The sequence below is a fragment of the Rana temporaria genome, chromosome 10 (genome assembly GCF_905171775.1).
Source record: "Rana temporaria chromosome 10, aRanTem1.1, whole genome shotgun sequence".
Lineage (NCBI taxonomy): Eukaryota > Metazoa > Chordata > Amphibia > Anura > Ranidae > Rana > Rana temporaria.
Window position 1 is genome coordinate 2,773,980 of NC_053498.1, and position 18,721 is coordinate 2,792,700.

An 18,721-nucleotide genomic window follows, 5' to 3' on the forward strand; every position below is an offset into this window, starting at 1 on the left:
CACGGCAGCTGCAATATGGAGCCTGAATCAGGCCCCTCATTCCTCACAATGCCGGAATTAACCCTAAGCGCCCCTCCCCCTGCCACATCTGTTGAATCGGTGTCGGCTGTCCTGGAGTCTTTTCTCACCAGGTTTGAAGCTGCCAGTGCTCGGTTGGGGGGTAAAAAGCGCCCCCCCCCGGAGGCTGTTTCTGGGGATATCTCTGACGCAGAATCTGATAACGCTGTTGCTGCTTCTGGTTCTGTCATGTCAGAGGATGCGGGCTTAACCCACATGGACAGCGAGGATGACTCTGCTGCCGGAGTCTGCTGACAAGGAATTTGTTGGAGCTCTTATTACTGCGGTACGTGAGACTCTTCATTTAGAGGATGTGGCGGAGACACCAGCGGTGTCAGTCCCTTTTGGATTCCGCAAACCACCGCGTACCGCTAAGGTATTCCCCTGTGTTCCTTATTTGGACAATTTGTTGTATAAGGAATGGGATACACCGCAAAAGGCTTTTGCTGTTCCTAAAAGCTTTGCTACCCGTTACCCCCTGGAGGAGGACTTTTTAAAAAAGTGGGTCACTCCTCCGTCGGTGGACCCTCCTGTGTCCAGACTGAGTAAGGCTACTACGTTGCCTGTGGAGGGGGCTCCTGCTTTCAAGGACCCCGCTGATAGGAGAGTGGAGGCCGTGGCCCGCTCCCTGTTCTCGGTGGTGGGTTCGGCGGTAAGGCCGGCTCTGGCCGGCGCCCTGGTTGCTCAGACGCTAACTGAAAGGGCGAAGCTCCTGCTGCAGGATCTGGAGGTCCAGGGTGCTTCCGAGTCCTCTAGGGACCTGGCTGAGCAGTTGATTCAGGGTCAGAAGTTTCTCTGTGAGGCGGCTATGGATTCGATTCCTTTGCTTTCCAGGGCTTCTGTCTACGCAGTGGTTCTGCGCCGCCTTATATGGCTGAAGTGCTGGTCGGCTGACCAGTCCTCAAAAAAGGCCTTGGTGGATTTGCCCTTTAAGGGCGGACGGCTCTTTGGGGCATCCCTGGATGACATCATTAAGGATGCCACTGGAGGTAAGAGCAACTTGCTCCCTCAGTCGGGGAAGGGTAAGGAACCTCGCCGCAAGCAAGGTCCTACTTTTACTACCCCTAAGCGGTTTTTTCGTGCGCCCAGCGCGGCTGGAAAAGGTCCGCAAGGGGCAAAAGCCCCTGCTGCCGGGCGTAAGCGCCCCTGGTTTAACAAACCAAACAAGCCTGCGGACAAGCCTGCTTCCGCATGAAGGTCTGCCCCCGCCCGGGTCTCGGGTGGGGGGACGGCTTCACGACTTCGCGGATCGGTGGAACTCTCTTCTGACCGACCGTTGGGTTTGCGAGGTGGTCGCCTCGGGGTACAAGATAGAGTTCCTCTCTTGTCCCCCAAACAGATTTTTTCCATCCAACCTCCAGCTTCCTCAGGATCGGCGGCTAGCCCTATCCGGGGCTGTCCAGGATCTTCTGGACAGAGGGGTGGTTGTGCCGGTTCCCTCGCTGGAACGGTTTCGGGGGTTCTACTCCAATCTGTTCGTGGTTCCCAAGAAGGGAGGGGTTTGCCCTGTCCTGGACCTAAAGGCCCTCAACTCCTTTGTCAAGGTGCAGCGATTCAGGATGGAGTCGGTCCGTTCTATCATAGCGGCCCTCCACCAGGGGGACTTCATGGCGTCCTTGGACATCATGGACGCATACCTGCATGTCCCCGTTTGCACAAGCCACCAAAGATATCTGCGTTTTGCGATCGGGGAGGACCACTATCAATTCGTGGCCCTCCCGTTCGGGCTGGCGTCGGCACCACGGGTGTTCACCAAGGTGCTCGCCCCGATCCTGGCCTTGCTAAGGCAGCGAGGGATCGCTATCGTGGGATACCTGGACGACCTTCTCCTGAGAGCTTCTTCAAGCTCAGAGTTAGAGGAGGACGTGTCCATCACGTGTCGGACTCTGCAGGAGTTCGGCTGGCTTCTGAATCTCAAAAAATCAGTGTTGGTTCCATCCCAGAGGCTGGAACACCTGGGGCTGGTTTTGGATTCGGGGGAGGCAAAAGTGTTCCTCCCATCGGAAAAACTGCGGACCCTGCAATCTGCAGTGAGACAGTTGTCGACCCAGAAGTGGTCGTCTCTTCGCTTCTGCATGCGGGTTCTGGGTCTGATGGTGGCCTCCTTCGAGGCGGTTCCGTATGCCCAATTCCACACCAGGGTACTACAGAAGGAGGTTCTGTCACGATGGGACAGGGTCCCATCTTCTCTGGATCGCCAGATTCGGTTGAGCCATCTGGCCAAGTCTTCCCTGGCATGGTGGCTGACGTCTCCGGTGCTTCGGTCCGGGAAGTCTTTTCTTCCGTGCCGCTGGACAGTGGTCACGACGGATGCCAGCCTCTTCGGCTGGGGGGGCGTCTGGGGCACCCAGTCAGCCCAGGGGCGCTGGACTCAGGAGGAGTCCCGCCTGCCGATCAATATCCTGGAGCTCCGAGCGATCAAGCTGTGCCTTGTCAGGTGGTCCCTGGAGCTGCAGGGCCGTCCTGTCAGGATCCAGTCCGACAACGCCACGGCCGTGGCGTACGTCAATCATCAGGGCGGCACAAGGAGCTCGGCCGCGGCGACGGAGGTCGCTCACATACTTCGGTGGGCCGAAAGGTCCGTTCCGGCCCTGTCAGCGGTATACATTCCGGGAGTTCTGAATTGGCAAGCCGACTTCCTAAGTCGCACGACTCTGGATCAAGGGGAGTGGTCTCTCCACCCGGAGGTTTTTCAGATCCTGTGCCAAAAATGGGGCACTCCAGACGTGGACCTTCTGGCGTCCCGTCTCAATCGGAAGGTACCACGGTTTGTGGCCAGGTCAAGGGACCCCTGGGCAGACGCGTCAGACGCGTTAGTGGCTCCCTGGGGTCAATATCACCTGATTTACGCCTTCCCTCCTCTAAGGCTCCTACCCCGCCTGCTGCGCAGGGTGGAAGCCGAAGGGATTCCAACGATCCTGATCGCCCCAGATTGGCCGCGTCGCTCTTGGTACGCGGACCTGGTACGTCTGGTGGCAGACGCCCCCTGGCGCCTGCCTCTGAGGGAAGATCTCCTGTCTCAGGGCCCGATCTTCCATCCTGCTTTACGGTCACTGGCTTTAACGGCGTGGCTGTTGAGAACCAGGTACTGAAGGACCGGGGCCTGTCGGGCCCGGTAATCTCTACCATGATGCGTGCACGGAAGTCCACTTCTCGAAAAATTTATCATCGTACATGGAAAGCATACATCTCTATGTGTGAGGAGATGAAGTGGCACCCCCGTACTTACGTGGTGTCCCGGATCCTGCTGTTCCTACAGCGGGGAGTGGACCAGGCTCTTGCCTTGAGCACGATCAAGAGTCAGATTTCTGCTCTGGCTGTTTATTTTCAGCGTCCCGTGGCAGCGCACTCTTTGGTTCGCACGTTTGTGCAGGGGGTCCGGCATGTGGCCCCCCCGGTGCGCCCTCCGCTACCTTCTTGGGACTTGAACTTGGTCCTCTCGGCGCTTCAGCGTGCCCCCTTTGAGGACATTCGGGAGATCCCCTTGCTGACTTTGTCGCAGAAGGTGGTCTTTCTGGTAGCTATTACCTCTATCAGACGAGTGTCTGAACTGGCGGCCTTGTCTTGCAAGGCCCCCTACTTGGTCATCCATCAGGATAAGGCGGTGCTGCGCCCGCGACCTTCTTTTCTTCCGAAGGTCGTTTCGGCCTTTCACATTAACGAGGACATTGTTGTTCCATCATTATGTCCTCAGCCGAAGAACCCGAAGGAAGCCGTTTTACATTCTCTAGATGTGGTTCGGGCCCTTCGAGTTTACTTGTCGGCGACAGCTCCGTTCCGGAAGTCGGACTCGCTGTTCGTGTCTGTGTCCGGTCCCAGTAAGGGCCTGGCAGTCTCGTCGGCCACCATTTCCAGGTGGATCCGACAGGTTGTGCTTCAGGCCTACGCCCTGAAGGGGCGGGCGCCTCCCTTTCGGGTCACGGCGCATTCGACCAGGGCGATTGGAGCCTCCTGGGCTTTCCGACACCAAGCCTCTGTGTTACAGGTGTGTAAGGCTGCGACCTGGTCGTCGGTCCACACTTTCTCAAAGTTTTATAAGGTGGATGTGAGTGCATCTTCTGATGCCTCATTCGGCCGCAGGGTGTTACAGGCGGCAGTTTAAGGTTGGAGTTCCTCCGTTGAGTAACTCCGGTTTTGTTTGGGGTGTAACCTGTTGTTTGCTGTGTTATTTTTCCCACCCCTCGTTTTTTGACACTGCTTGGGGACGTCCCGAAGGTCAAAGGATGCTGTGTCCGTCTATGAACGAAAGAGAAAAAAGGATTTTTGTACTCACCGTAAAATCCATTTCTCTGAGTTCATAGACGGACACAGCACCCACCCCTCCTTGGTTTGTACTGCTTGTTACGAACTGAAGCTGCTGGAGCAGGGTGTGGGTTATGCCTGGGGGAGCCACGCCCCCTGGGAGGAGCGGCATGAGGGAAAGTTTTAACACCTTGAGTGCTGTGGAAATTCTGCCTAAAATCTCCTGGTAGGAAGAACATAACCCGAAGGTCAAAGGATGCTGTGTCCGTCTATGAACTCGGAGAAATGGATTTTACGGTGAGTACAAAAATCCTTTTTTTTTTTTTATCAGTTTAGGGCAATATGTATTTTGTTTTTACTAGTAATGGCAGTGATCTGCAATTTTTAGCGGGATTGCAGCGAACAAATCTGACCCCAAGTGACACCTTTTTTTTGGGGACCAGTGACATTATTATTACAGTGACCATTGCTAAAAAAAATAAAACATTTTTTTTTTTTTTTTTTTTTTTAGTTGGCGCGTCAGTGGATCCAGCTGGTGTCACCATGATGGACGCCATTAAAATTTACGGAAAGACAAAGGAGCAATTTGGTTGGCCAGACGAGCCTCCGGAGGAATTCCCCTCTGCGTCCGTGAGCAGCGTCTGCCTGCCGAATCTCAACCAGGCCAACGGAACAAGTGAAGGAGAACCTCCAGCGCCGCCTTCAACTAACGGCACCGCCATCGAAAGGTGAGCGCAAGGGGTTTGGCACGCTAGCGGCCTCTCTCCGGAGATAAAGGGCGGGATTAAGAGTTGGCAATATCATGTTTTGTGTCCTCTCTTGGGGTTCACCGTAATTCTGAGCCCCAGTAGCACTCTCGCCTTCACATGTTTTTGTTTTGTTTTTTCTTTTCTCCCCCAAAAGTTCTGACCCAGAAACCTTAACGATCTTGGACCGGTTAGTACGTCTTCCTTCCTCTGCACGAATGAGTGTGCGCTCCCAATCTTCTGCTGGTGTCCCTTTTGCGCTTGTTTTTTGGTTCTTGGGCCCCCCCCCCCCCCCCCCTTTCAGTGCATGGCGGTGTCTGGGTAGCTAGTCGGTTCTGGTGGCGGGTATATTCAACCTCCTATGGATGGCACAAAAATATATTTTCACAATTTTTTTTATAAAAAAATTTTTTGATGTATTTATCTGCCAAAATATGTCAATATATCCTGTTGTGGTGCTGCACAAAAAGTGACACCCTGAAGTCTAAATTTATACAATCAAGTGCATCAGTCTTGTTAATAAAACAATATAATTCTGAGCTAAATCGGCTCTGCATTGATCTGTGTGAAAAATCATCATAAAAAAAAAACACAATCTGCAAATTTAGTCCATATAAGGAATAGATAATACAATCCAAAGGTAAGAAATGTTGTGAAACTAATGCAGTGATCACAAGGCAACATTCCAGCAGGGTGCCGGCGGTGGGGCACCATTTCTGCCCAGGGTGCCGGCGGTGGGGCACCATTTCTGCCCAGGGTGCCGGCGGTGGGGCACCATTCCTGCCCAGGGTGCCGGCGGTGGGGCACCATTCCTGCCCAGGGTGCCGGCGGTGGGGCACCATTCCTGCCCAGGGTGCCGGCGGTGGGGCACCATTCCTGCCCAGGGTGCCGGCGGTGGGGCACCATTCCTGCCCAGGGTGCCGGCGGTGGGGCACCATTCCTGCCCAGGGTGCCGGCGGTGGGGCACCATTCCTGCCCAGGGTGCCGGCGGTGGGGCACCATTCCTCCCCAGGGTGCCGGCGGTGGGGCACCATTCCTCCCCAGGGTGCCGGCGGTGGGGCACCATTCCTCCCCAGGGTGTCTCTCCCCTTCTCTCTTCTCTCTCCCCTTCTCTCTTCTCTCTTCTCTCTCCCCCTCTCTTCTCTCTCCCCTCTCGCCCTCTCTTCCCTCTCGCCTCTCGCCCTCTCTTCCCTCTCGCCCTCTCTTCTCTCTTCCCTCTCTCCCCTCTCGCCCTCTCTTCTCTCTCCCCTCTCTTCTCTCTCTCTCTCCCCTCTCTTCTCTCTCTCTCTCCCCTCTCTTCTCTCTCTCTCTCCCCTCTCTTCTCTCTCTCCTCTCTCTCCCCTCTATTCTCTCTCCCCTTCTCTATTCTCTCTCCCCTTCTCTCTTCTCTCTCCCCTTCTCTCTTCTCTCTCGCCCTTCTCTCTTCTCTCTCGCCCTTCTCTTCCCTCTCTCCCCTCTCTTCTCTCTTCTCTCTCCCCTCTCTTCTCTCTCTCCCCTCTCTTCTCTCTCTCCCCTCTCTTCTCTCTCTCCCCTCACTTTTCTCTCTCCCCTCTCTTTTCTCTCTCCCCTCTCTGCCCTCTCTGCCCTCTTGCCCTCTCGCCCTCTCTCCTCTCTCCCCTCTCGTCCCCTCTCGCCCTCTCTTCTCTCTCTCTCTCTCTCTCTCTCCCCTCTCGCTCTCTCTCTCTCTCTCTCCCCTCTCGCCCTCTCTCTCTCTCTTTCTCTCTCTCTCTCTCTCTCTCTCTCTCTCTCTCTCTCTCTCTCTCTCTCTCTCCCCCCTAAAAACAAAAAATGAGGGGCTTGCTGAGAAATGGGCGGGGTTATGCTGGGGCAGTCCTTACAGCTTTGTTGCCAGTGCCCAATCATCGAACATCCAATATCCTGTACCAACAACAAAAAATGCAGCATAATGTGATAATGTTTAAAAAAAAAACATTTCTTAATATCAGTTGGCAAGATGCACTCAATGGGGCGCTAGAACCGCACAAGCATACACCACTCCTCTGAATTCCCTGCTAGTAACTGCTCAGTACTCCAGCACCACCACCTTCTCTCTGTGTGCGTGCGTTTTGGCGCCTCCTTCCGATGCATTTTGCCGCGGGTACGCTTGATTGTATTGATTCTTCATAGATAGATAGCTGGCTTGTATGGTGAACAAACTCTTAGCTTGGGGGCATGAGTGTGCAATCCTAGCGATTTCGCTTTCCTACAGTATTAGACGCAGTTTGCCAAAAGTAAACCAATCCCAACGTCCTTTTTTTTTTTTTGTTTTTGCCTGGGATTTGTAGTTCACAACAAAAGTTAAATTCTTGTCCCCGGGGGCACGCCGCCAACATGCAAAGATGATTGGCACGGACCTGCAGCTTTGAGTGGCTTGGCATTGCACCCAGGCACTGGTTTTTGCATTCACCTTTCACCTCTGTGATCTTTGATAACGGAGAATAGTCTCTCTAGATTTAGTCTTCTCCCCGTTTAGTAGACGGATTCTGCAGTAAGTACGTCTTTGTGTTTGGGTGACCCACCTGCTGTGCTTTGTTCCTACACAGACTGGTGGGGAGTTCCTTGGAGGCTCTGGAGAGCTGTTTTGCCTTTGGTCCGGTGCCTGAAAAGGTAAGTGGTCATCACCAATGTCTGTCTAAAAAAAAAAAAAGTGCCAATAATTGTTCAGTAGTTGTTAACTTTGAACATGAAATCTGAACAAAGCGTATCCTTCTGTAAGTGTGTACTTGTCTCAGTCTAGAGCAGTGGTCATCACCCCCTGTCCTCAGGGCCCACTAACAGGCCAGGTTTGCAAGATAACTGAAATACATCACAGGTGATATCGTTTGCTGCTTGGTGATTGCAGTATTCTCCCCCCCAAGGTAATACATAAAATCTGGCCTGTTGGTGGGCCCTGAGGACTGAGTTGATGACCACTGGGCTAGAGCACCAACTGTCATTTCTTTCTGCTGCCTCCTTCCTCTATCGACATGAGTGAGTCAGGATGAGTTTTCCCTGACACCAAGAGGAAAAAAAGGTGACGGGAGGGAGCTCCAGCACACGGCCTGTGATTGACAGCCTCAGCTCTGTTCCTGTTTTCTGTATGGAAGTCTCTGAACAGTGAGCTCCTCACGGGAGTGTAAATTCAGTTCCCTGCGCTCTCCTCCTTGGAGTGTAAATTTGTTTCACATGCTGAAGTCTTGGGGAGGAATTTTAAAGAGGATATAAACACCTTTTTTTTTTTTTTTGGTGACCTGCAGTAAAGGCATAATGTGCTAGTATGCAATACTTTTACAGGCTCAAAATAAATTTTATATGTATATTGCATACTAGCACATTATGCCATTACTTTGCAGGTCACAAAAAAATAAATAAAGGCGGTGTTTATGTCCTCTTTGAGAGAGAGAGATCTTTTTTGGCACAGTTCGTCATTTATCTTTGTCTCAATAATATTTGTACTTTTTTTACTCACCCGGTTTGTCCATTTAACAATCCCTGAGGGGTTCACTGTATCTTTTTTGGCACTAGGTGTTTTCTTTTGCAAATTGGACAGATCTGGGTTTCCTTTATATACACACACCAGTCCCTCTAGATTTTGACTGATGTGGGCTGAGCCCTGCATGGATTTAAAAAAGTGACCGCTAGTACAGGGGAAACTTCTCCCCATACTGCTGTCACAGAAAAGGGGGGGGGGGGGATCTAGGAATATGTTACATGTTCCACTCTAAAAGCGGGTGTAACATGTTCTATAAGGTGAACATTTCCTTTAACAAGGGGTGGCACAGGCATAAAGCACGCATCTCCTCCCACCCCCCCCCCCCCCCCCCAAATAAGTTTAGGGAACATAACGCAGTGAGGACAAGATAGATATTGAAAAACGATCACAAGAAATGGGTTACCAAAAGAACAACAACCTATGGTATACTATTTGAAGAGATGAAATACAAATCGATGCTTCCAAAACATCTTGATAATCTCGCATGGTGTGTGAAGAGGAAGCGATGCCAGGGTTGGATGACTCTCATTGAACGGAGTTATATCGAATACCAATAATCACAAACTATTACACATGTGATATGTGCACAATACTCAGATTCTCAACCTTTTTCCTAAATTCCTAAAACTATTTTTTTTTTTTTATTATAAAACAAATCTATATATATATATATATATATATATATATATATGCAATAAAACATTTTTAAATGCAAGAAAAAATTAAATACCCTAAAAAATAAAATGCAATAGGGGGAGGTGGGTGAATAAAGGAGTAATTGGTCCTCCATAGGATCACAAGTCTTGTGAATCTCCTTTTTGGATGTGAGAGAGGGTGGAGCAGATTCTGCCGCTAATTAACAATTACATTTAAAGTGGTAGTAAACTCTTTACTACCACTTTTACCTACAGGTAAGCCTATAAGAAGTCTTACCTGTAGGTATAAAGAATATCTCCTAAACCTGTACGGTTTAGGAGATATTCCCCTCTCAATGCGCCATGCGGAGTGGGGATACTCGGCTAAGGCCTCATTCACACAGGTGGACTCCGTCGATGCGGGAGATCTGTCTGCAGATCTCTGCCGAGCCAATGGATGACCAGCTCCTCTCTGCTCACTGAGCGGGGAGGGGCTTGTTGGGCACCGCTGTCTCTTATGGAGCGATCTGATGAAAATGGACAGCATGACGTGTGCCCAATACGTCTGTTTTTAGCGAATCGGGGCGGATGTCAGCAGACATGTCTCCGCTGCTCACTGAGCGGGGAGGGGCTTGTCGGGCACCGCTGTCTCCTATGGAGCGACCTGATGAAAACGGACAGCATGACATGTCCCCATACGTCTGTTTTTAGCGGATCGGGTCGGATGTCAGCGGACATGTCTCCGCTGACATCCATAGGGATGCATGGAGTGGCCGTTCAGGTCCGCCGTCAAAACTGACCGGCGGACCTGAACGGTCCATCCGTGTGAATGAGGCCTAAAGGGCCATCAGCCGCCGGACCTTGCCTGAATAAAGTCTCCCGCGCGCATGCGTGGGAGTGACGACATCGCTGCTCCAGCCAATCACAGCGCTGGAGCGGCGATACCTTGAAGACACGCAGAGGCAAGATGACATCTCGCTCGGCGTGGACCAGGTAAGTTCTCTACACCTCGTTCCAAGGTAAGTATTTCGTAATGAGCTAGTATGCGGTGCATACTAGCTCATTATGCCTTTTGCCTTGCAGGTGTATAAAAATAAAATGATTGCGGGTATACAACCGCTTTAATTAGAATCGCTCTGTTTTCTGTGCTGTGTCTGCACCAGACCAGGGCTGAGGACATATTTCTCTCTATCTACACAAGGCTCTGGTATTGTTCTCCTCGGAATGCAGATCTCAGATATAGTGGGAGGCAATGTCTAGAATTCAAGGAGTCGTCGTTTTTTTGTTTTATTATTATTTATATTGTGACTCGTCAGGAATTTTTCAGGAAATACTTTTTAAAAGTTACTGATGATTTTTGCTTTCATCTCGATGTCCCAGGAGAAAAACAAAGCTTCAGCTTTGGAGCTGGCCACAGTCCTGCTGTCTATGCCAACTCCTTCGAGTGTCCAACTACAGACAAAGAGTCTCCTGGCCAGCCTGCACACCAGCCGCTCTGCCTACCATAACCACAAGGTAACACCAGTGTCACCCAGCAACGTTTTTCTGACCGGTTTGTTTTAAAGTTCAACTCCAGCCAAAACGTTACGTATGAGTGTGTGGGAAGGGTCAGAATCTCTCCGAGTTTTTGTATGGTCTCTTGTGTTCCCATTGGAGGGGTTTCCCTCATTTCCTGTTCTGTGTGACGCTCATAGTGGGGCACGAAGACGTCAACAACCGACAGGTCCTGACCCTTCTCTACTGTATTACCACTTCGGTCCCAGTGGCACTGAGATCAGGGGACTATTAAATACACTCCCAGCTGCTAAGTACGTGTGTTGGGACGACTGCCTGCTTTTGGGTGGAGGTGATATGCGCAGCAATGAAGCCACCCAATCACTTCCACAACCATAAAATCAGGTGATCTATTGAGTTTGTGTGCCACAAAATGAACTTTAAAGCGGAGTTTAACCCAAATAACATCTATATCAGACCAACTTCTTTATACTTTTAACATGTACAGTCCGCATTTTTTTACTTTTTTACGCTGTACATACCGTATAATCTATATTTGCGGAGGGAGCTGTGGTGGCTCAATGCGATTGGCACTGCGCTGACAAGCCATTCACCTCTGCAGCTAGGGGTTCGGATCCCGGGTCTCGGCTACATGTGATTCGAGTTTGGTGGTCTCAGCTCGGCTCCCGGTGGGTGTGCTATGCGAGGTAAGCCTGCGCTTAGTACGCCCACCCCCCTCCCACAAAAACCACTACACTTACACGCACTCGAAATTGGGTTAACATGCACGCACTTTAACCACGCGGTCTCTAAAAAAAAAAGAGAGGCGAAGGACTAACGGGGCTGGTTGAGCGGGCTAGATCCTCTCACTCCCTTATAGGGAGTCCCCTCTGCCCCGTTGGGCTTCAAAGCGGAGCTGGTAGGGCGGGCTATGTGGGAGGACCCCCTCACGCACCCGCCATTGCCACCCGGGGCATGGAGAAAGGTGGCAGATTGCCTCTGGGGGAGGCCTGCCTACTCCCAACTCCTGCAGTCCGGCTCCTCTCTTGAGTACACACACAAAATACACTTTAAAAAAAAATAAAAAAAAATATAATCTATATTTGCAATCTGGCGTCCGGGTACGTCCGGGTACCGGATTAGGCGTTTCTATGCTGAGGAGGAATGTCCACTGGGAGGTCACCCAGATGATTGACGTCCTTTCAGAAAAAGTTCCCCCCAGATAAGGCCCCGCCCCCGTATTGCGTAGGCGCGTCATGAGTCACGGCGTTTCCGAAAGAAGCTGAACATGCAGAGCTGCGAGTCGGCTCCTAGTCGGCGCCTGCGCACTGACTAGGAGCCGTGTAGAGCTGACTGCGCAGGCGCCGTATAGAGCTTCTTCATGTTCGGCTTCTTTCGGAAACGCTGTGACTCGTGACGCGCCTATGCAATACGGGGGGCGGGGCCTTATCCGCCGGGGGGGGGGGGGAACTTTTTCTGAAAGGACGTCAATCATCTGGGCGACCTCCCAGAGGACATTCCTCCTCAGCATAGAAACGCCTACTCCCGCGGGGAGAAGTACCCGGACGCCAGATTGCAAATATAGATTATACGGTATGTACAGCGTAAAAAAAAAAAAAAATGCGGACTGTACATTTTAGAAGTATAAAGAAGTTGGTCTGATTATGGATGTTATTTGGGTGAACCTCAGTAAAAAATACATTAAAGCGGATGTTTTATGTTTCGTAAACCACAACGTAAAATTGGAACTACCACTTTTTTATTCTCTAGAGCAGTGATGGCTAACCTTGGCACCCCGAGATGTTTTGGAACTACATTTCCCATGATGCACAACTACACTGCGGGGTATCATGGGAAATGTACTTTCTAAACATCTGGGGTGCCAAGGTTAGCCATCACTGCTCTAGGGTGTCTTCTTTCAGAAAATATGTTTTGGGTGTTTTAACTAGTCTTTAGACCTAAAGGGATTTTTAAGCATGGTAAACTTCTGGGGCTGAAGTGGTTAACATGATGATTTATTTTTGAATTGCCTTCCGTTGGGGATGCAGCTTCATAAAGCAACTTGGTTATACTGCTGCCTCCAGAAGAGATGGGACACTAGGCACATAAAGTACTGGGGGCTACCTGCTAGGGACTCTTGAGGAGGATCTCCAGCCCCCCCCCCCAAAAAAAAGTCCAGCATCTACAAATACTGTAGCTGCTGACTTGTATTATAAGGACACCTGTGCAGGGATCCAGTGATGTCGGCACCCCGAGCCGATTTTGTTTCCTGTATTGGAAGATTATAATTATTTTTTTCTTCTATTAAAGTAGAACTAAAGGCAAAACTTTTTTTGTGTGCCATTGCATAGATTTTTTCCTTCACTTCCTGTCCCATAGCCAAACAGGAAGTGAGAGAAAATCCCTGCAAGTTAAGGCAATTCCTTGGGGTCTCCATTGAAAGATTTCCGCTCTATTACTTTTCTGAGGACAACCCAAAATTAGATTTATTTTATTTTATTTATTTATTTCTTCTTTACTTTCAACAATGATGGTTATCAGGAGAAATACAGAGGGTGAATCTCCCTAATGGGGACACGGACCGCAATAAAAACTGACAGGGGGTCCAATTCCTCCTCACTCCATGAAAACGTTTTTTGCCTTTTTTTTTTGTTCTATTTTTATCTGTTGCTCAATCTGGTTATTGGAAATCTCTCTAACCAGCCAGGGAGGGAGTTTTACTAGTTTATGAGCTATACCTGTGCTTTCCCTGCATACCCGTCTGATTTTTTGTAGTTGTGTGACACCATCATACAGTCAGCGATAAAAACTTGGCAGAGGATCCAGTCCTGCTCCAGTCTCTCTCCATCACAAAAAAAGAAGAACTTTTGTTTTGAAGTTCAGATTTAATAGAATTCTTTATCTCTGTGTTTGCAGGATCAGGCCTTACTCAGCAACGCCGTCCAGAGCCTAAGCCCCTGCCTCCGGGATGGCAAGGACCTCGATCCAGAGGTGTTCCAGAGATTGGTGATTACCGCTCGTTCCATCGCCATCATGCGTCCCAACAACCTCGTCCACTACACAGACTCCAAACTCCCCGCGGGGGAAACAGGTAAGTCCATACTTCGTTCAGGCCATCCTCCTTCATAGAAATTTGAGTGACTTTTTTTTTTTTTTTGGGCTCTTATTTTGCATTTTATCCACAGAGAGCGGCGAAGAAGTAAAGGAGCCCCCGAAGGGCGGAGAGGAGGAAAGTTACACTTTCATCAACCAGCTGGTTAATCAGTTCTGGAAGCTGCATGCATCCAAACCCAAAAATGCCTTCCTGGCCCCTGCATGCCTACCTGGTAGGTCATTGTACCCTCCCCCCCCACTTTGTATCAGAATGCTTCCTAGCACTGCCTCTTGACTGACCCACGTTTGCCTTCTCTAGGTCTCACCCATGTAGAAGCCACAGTCAATGCTCTGGTGGACATCATTCATGGATACTGTACCTGTGAGCTGGACTGTATCAACTTGGCCTCCAAAATTTACATGCAGATGTTGCTGTGTCCGGTAGGTGCAGGGCGGGTCCCCCTTCTATACCATATTTCTGCAGCCTTGCTTAGATGGCCCTTACTGTTCATTGGTTTTAGGATTCCCAATCTATTTCATAGATGACTTGTTCACTCCTGCTTTTAAATTTTCATTTTCATAATCGTATGCTGAAGTGAGAAATTAAAATATTGCACCACCAAGACCTGTCCAGGGCACCTGCGATGTCAGCACCCAAAGCTGATCTGTCCCTCAGCTCTCGGTGCTGCCGCCGCCATCTTCCGTAAGGGAATCAGGTAGTGAAGCCTTGCAGCTTCACCTTCCGGTTCCCTACTGCGCATGCACGACCCCACTGGTCCCTGCTGTCTTCTGGGACCCGTGTGTCTCCCAGAAGATGGGGGGGGGAGGCGCCAGAAGTGGTGTAGATGCCCATGGGTGGCTCAGATATCTATGCCCGGAAGTGGGATCAAAATACCTGTATTAGACACTGGAGGGGGGAGGATTCCGAAAAGCAAGTTCCGTTTTTGGGTGCAACTCCGCTTTAACCACTTCCCCCAAGGTGGACGTTGTATGACGATGAATTGAAGTGGGGGATATCTGGATGATGCCTACAGCTAAAGCCATCATCCAGATATTCCTCTTTTTTTTTTTTCCCCCCGCCGGCGATTACGTGTGTTGTAAAAGCAAGCCTAGCAACTGATTAAACGCTGCATTGCTTTTACAGGCAGCGGGAGGGGATGTTTCCCACCACCCAATGGCTCATATCCCAGGCCTCCCATGTGATCAGGGAGCCAGAGATCCCATCCAATCCAGTGGCGGTTTACCATAGCGCTGGCCGTGGACCATATGGTCCTTGGCCATCTCTATGCCCCTGGAAAACCTGATATCATTCTTTATTTTATTTATTTTTTCTCAGGCTTTTCAGCCTAAAGGAGAGATGTGGGGTCTTATAGACCCCACATCTCTCCATAAAGAGGACCTGTCATGTACTATTCCTATTAAAAATGATGTTTACATTCCTTGTAATGGGAATAAAAGTGATACAAAAAATATAGGGGAAAAGTGTAAAGATAAAACGACCCAAAAAAGATTTTTAGAGCATCCCTGTCCCCTTGTGCTCGCATTCAGAAGCGAACACTTATGTAGGGCGCAACCGCATATGTCAAACCACACGAAGTATCGACTAAATCGTTAGAACTAGAGCAATAATAAGATCTTTCTTTTTTTCTCTCCTTTCTTTCCCTTTTTCTTCCTTCTTCCTCTTCCTCCTTTTCCTCATACATAACATATACAGTTAAAATCTTGTCTCCAGTTATCTTAGTAGTTAGATGTTCCATTACAGTGAATAATTGAAGTGTTAAGTTTAAAGTAGAGCGCCCCAAAAGCAGCCAGAGTTCCCTTTACTAACCCTTGACCAGTGTACGATGATTTGAATGTTTTGGGCTAACCAGTAAACCTCAAGTTTTGTTACTTTTATCTGCTAATTTCTACCTTTTTTCATTCCTAGGACCCTGCAGTGAGCTTCTCATGCAAGCAGGCTCTAATCCGTGTCCTCCGCCCTCGAAATAAACGCCGCCATGTTACGCTCCCTTCCTCTCCACGCAGCAACACCCCCGTGGGTAAGGGCAGGCTCGCCGTTCCTATTGTCATTGTTTGTCTCCAGCTCATCGCTGCATTCAGTAGGCTTTCTTTAGCATCTGAGAAATGTATTGTGGGTATCAGACCTTGTATTGGGTGTTGTGGTATTGACGTGAGTTTGTGAGACTACTAAATGTCTGGGTCCAAAAAACCAAAGGGGTGCCGGTTCCTAAATAGTTATTATTCAGTCTTTGTAGATGGCTGTTCTCCACATCCAACCACCTTTTTGTACATTTTCTGTATCTGTCATTGCTTGTTGTCCCCGCTAGTCTTGTCTGGGAAACCATGTTGTGTTAGCTGAAGTCCCCTGCATTCCCCTGTCTACCTAAAATGACGAGGTGTCCGCCTAGACCCCAGTACATCATGGTTTTAATTCTCTCTAGGTTGGAAAGCTTGGTTTCCTTCAGGGGTGGCTGTAATTAGGATGCCTCCGCCATACAAGGACCTCTTTAACCGTGAGCACTTGGGTTTCTCTTGCCCTTGGCTAGAAAGGGTCTGCTTTTATTGTGGTGGTCCTGGTGATGTGACATGCAGGCAGCCAGATTGGTTAGTGGGGTGCTGGAGGAATGCAGTTTCTGATCACCTGTCTCTCCCTTTCTCTCCCCAGGTGACAAGGATGATGACGACGACGATGAAGCCGAGGATAAAATCCAGACGTCCGTAATACAGAACGGAGAACACGTGAGGCAGCAAAGCCAGGAACACAACGAGGTCGACCACGGGGATTTTGAGATGGTGGTGAGAATTGTGTGTACTGGCTGAGCACTGCTAACAATTTTTAGCATGGCAGCAAAAACATCACCATGAAGAAATAACGTTTAATTTGATTTGTTGTCCTGCCAGTCGGAGTCGATGGTTCTGGAGAGCGCGGACATCGTGAATAACGGAAACCCTTCGCCGCTGGAGGCTCTCTTGGCGGGAGCAGAAGGCTTCCCACCGATGCTGGACATCCCACCTGATGCCGATGATGAGACTATGGTGGAACTGGCAATTGCTCTCAGTCTACAACAAGATCAGCAAGGTAGGTCGTCTGTCCAGTGCAGGGGTCTTGTAAGGAAAAATATTGGGGGGAGGGACTCGTATGAGAACCCTTAATAATTGGACAATTGATGTCCGGTACCTCATCATCCTGAAAGGGTCTTGTAATGTGTTCAGGGACAGCTAGTTTTACCTGTTCCCTGCCATCAAATATCATAGCTGAGAGCCTGCAAGCTGCTAAATGCATATACTCAACACTATGAGAGGGGGTAACCATCTTTACCTGCCTGTCAGGAAATTAGGACTTTCCTTTTTAAAGCTGAACTCCAGGTATTCAGCTACTTTAAAAACTCCAGGCATGTCGTGGTCTGGAGCTGCATCGAGTAGGATGTGCAGTGTAAGAGCTCCACTCAAACATTATCCTTACCTTTTGATACTGGGGGTTATCCTCCCCACAAGCCCCACGCTGCTTGCCTGACCCCACACCGACATGTCTCCACCTAAGAGATCCGCCACCATCGCTAAATTAGAATGAAGTATCGCCACAAGGAGCGGGACCCAGGAGAGGAAGATGGCTGCTCCCGGAGGAAGAGGACCCAACCTCTGAAGACACCGCCAGGGTACTGGAGGCCATTGCCTTGTGTCGATCCACCCTCACCCCCCAGGATTGAGGAGGTAAAGGTCGACATCTCCCTGATCAGGCAGGACATCTATAAGCTGCGGGGAGCGGGTCACCGAGAACGAACGTTGGGTTGGTCATGTGGAGGACGGCCTACACCCACTCCAGGTCACCACCGAGCAGCTGCAATACCAACTGAATGCAGTCCTCTCCAAACAGGATGATATGGAGAACCGCCTCTGACGCTGTAACCTCAGCTTCGTGGGGCTCCCCGAGAGATTTAAGGGCTCGGACCCCCCCTCCTACCTGCTAATCAATCAGGTCTCAATGGCCAGCTGCAGTCATTGGCCTGCCAGGGATGATGTCACTTCCGTGAATGCGCGAGAGTTCACTCGGGTTCAGGCGCTCCCCCTAGAGGGCCGAGCATGTCGTATGACGCCTGGCCAGAACAAGAGCCGCAACGCCCAGCCGTCATTTGACAGCCAGCAGGCGGCAAGTGGTTAATGGCTGCAGTAGGTGAAAAAACCTGAAGGTGCAAGAGAATAGATCTCAACACCGAATCCTCCAAGCGATGTAACAGTTGGGTGTCCAACTCCACCACCATGATGGGTTTTGGTGGCATAGGACTCTTCCAGCAATGCAAGGGCTCCCTTGCATTCCCATTTAACACAGGAGACCTTGTCAGGCTTGTTGGAACATTTACACAATCAGTATTGGATTATTCCTTACCAGAACTAGACTTCTTTATTGCATCTGGAAGATTCTCATGCTTGGTTTTCGTAAGGCTCATTTCATGGCGGATAACCCAACCATTGTCTCCTAGGGAGCAGCAGCAGTGCTCTGGGGCTCCAGAGTTTGGGACTGTCCGGACAGGCCCCCAGCTCTTCATCCTTGGATGCCGGAACCTTGTCTGACACCACGGCATCAGGTAACTGAGGAACCCCCCTGATTTTTTCTTGGTGCTTCTGTCATCTTAACAGCATGGGTAATGAGAAGCATTGGCTGTGTGTGTGCTGATGAATGTCAGGGCCAGAAGCTTTTGGCTTGGGGGTCTGCGTGTCACTTTTGTTTTTTGCTTTTTAACACCGCTGCTTTGTCGGGGTGGGGGGGGGTGTTGTGTTTTGCTGGCTCGGTAGTCAGAGACTGTGTTTTTACCTGTAACAGCTCTCCTCATGCTTATAGCTCCAGCCTCAGACGATGAAGGAAGCACGGCCGCAACCGATGGCTCCACACTGCGCACCTCCCCAGCAGACCACGGAGGCAGCGTGGGTTCGGAGAGCGGGGGCAGTGCCGTGGACTCGGTGGCTGGTGAGCATAGTGGTACGTC

The 18,721-nt window shown here is 50.3% G+C and overlaps 1 protein-coding gene across 5 annotated transcripts in view; it reads left to right on the top strand.

Moving 5' to 3' along the window:
* Positions 1-18,721, top strand: part of UBR4 (ubiquitin protein ligase E3 component n-recognin 4) — a 129,876-nt gene that overhangs the window by 54,129 nt on the left and 57,026 nt on the right. For 2 of the 5 annotated variants that reach the window (XM_040326724.1, XM_040326725.1), the window contains exons 48-59: positions 4,811-5,027; positions 5,203-5,235; positions 7,589-7,652; positions 10,533-10,667; positions 13,563-13,737; positions 13,832-13,972; positions 14,059-14,180; positions 15,667-15,778; positions 16,405-16,535; positions 16,641-16,818; positions 18,218-18,322; positions 18,559-18,714. In XM_040326724.1, the coding sequence (XP_040182658.1) occupies positions 4,811-5,027; positions 5,203-5,235; positions 7,589-7,652; positions 10,533-10,667; positions 13,563-13,737; positions 13,832-13,972; positions 14,059-14,180; positions 15,667-15,778; positions 16,405-16,535; positions 16,641-16,818; positions 18,218-18,322; positions 18,559-18,714 (1,569 nt within the window). Of the gene's footprint in view, positions 1-4,810; positions 5,028-5,202; positions 5,236-7,588; positions 7,653-10,532; positions 10,668-13,562; positions 13,738-13,831; positions 13,973-14,058; positions 14,181-15,666; positions 15,779-16,180; positions 16,253-16,404; positions 16,545-16,640; positions 16,819-18,217; positions 18,323-18,558; positions 18,715-18,721 lie in introns of all 5 variants that reach the window. The other 3 variants (XM_040326722.1, XM_040326726.1, XM_040326727.1) reach the window with 3 other exon arrangements.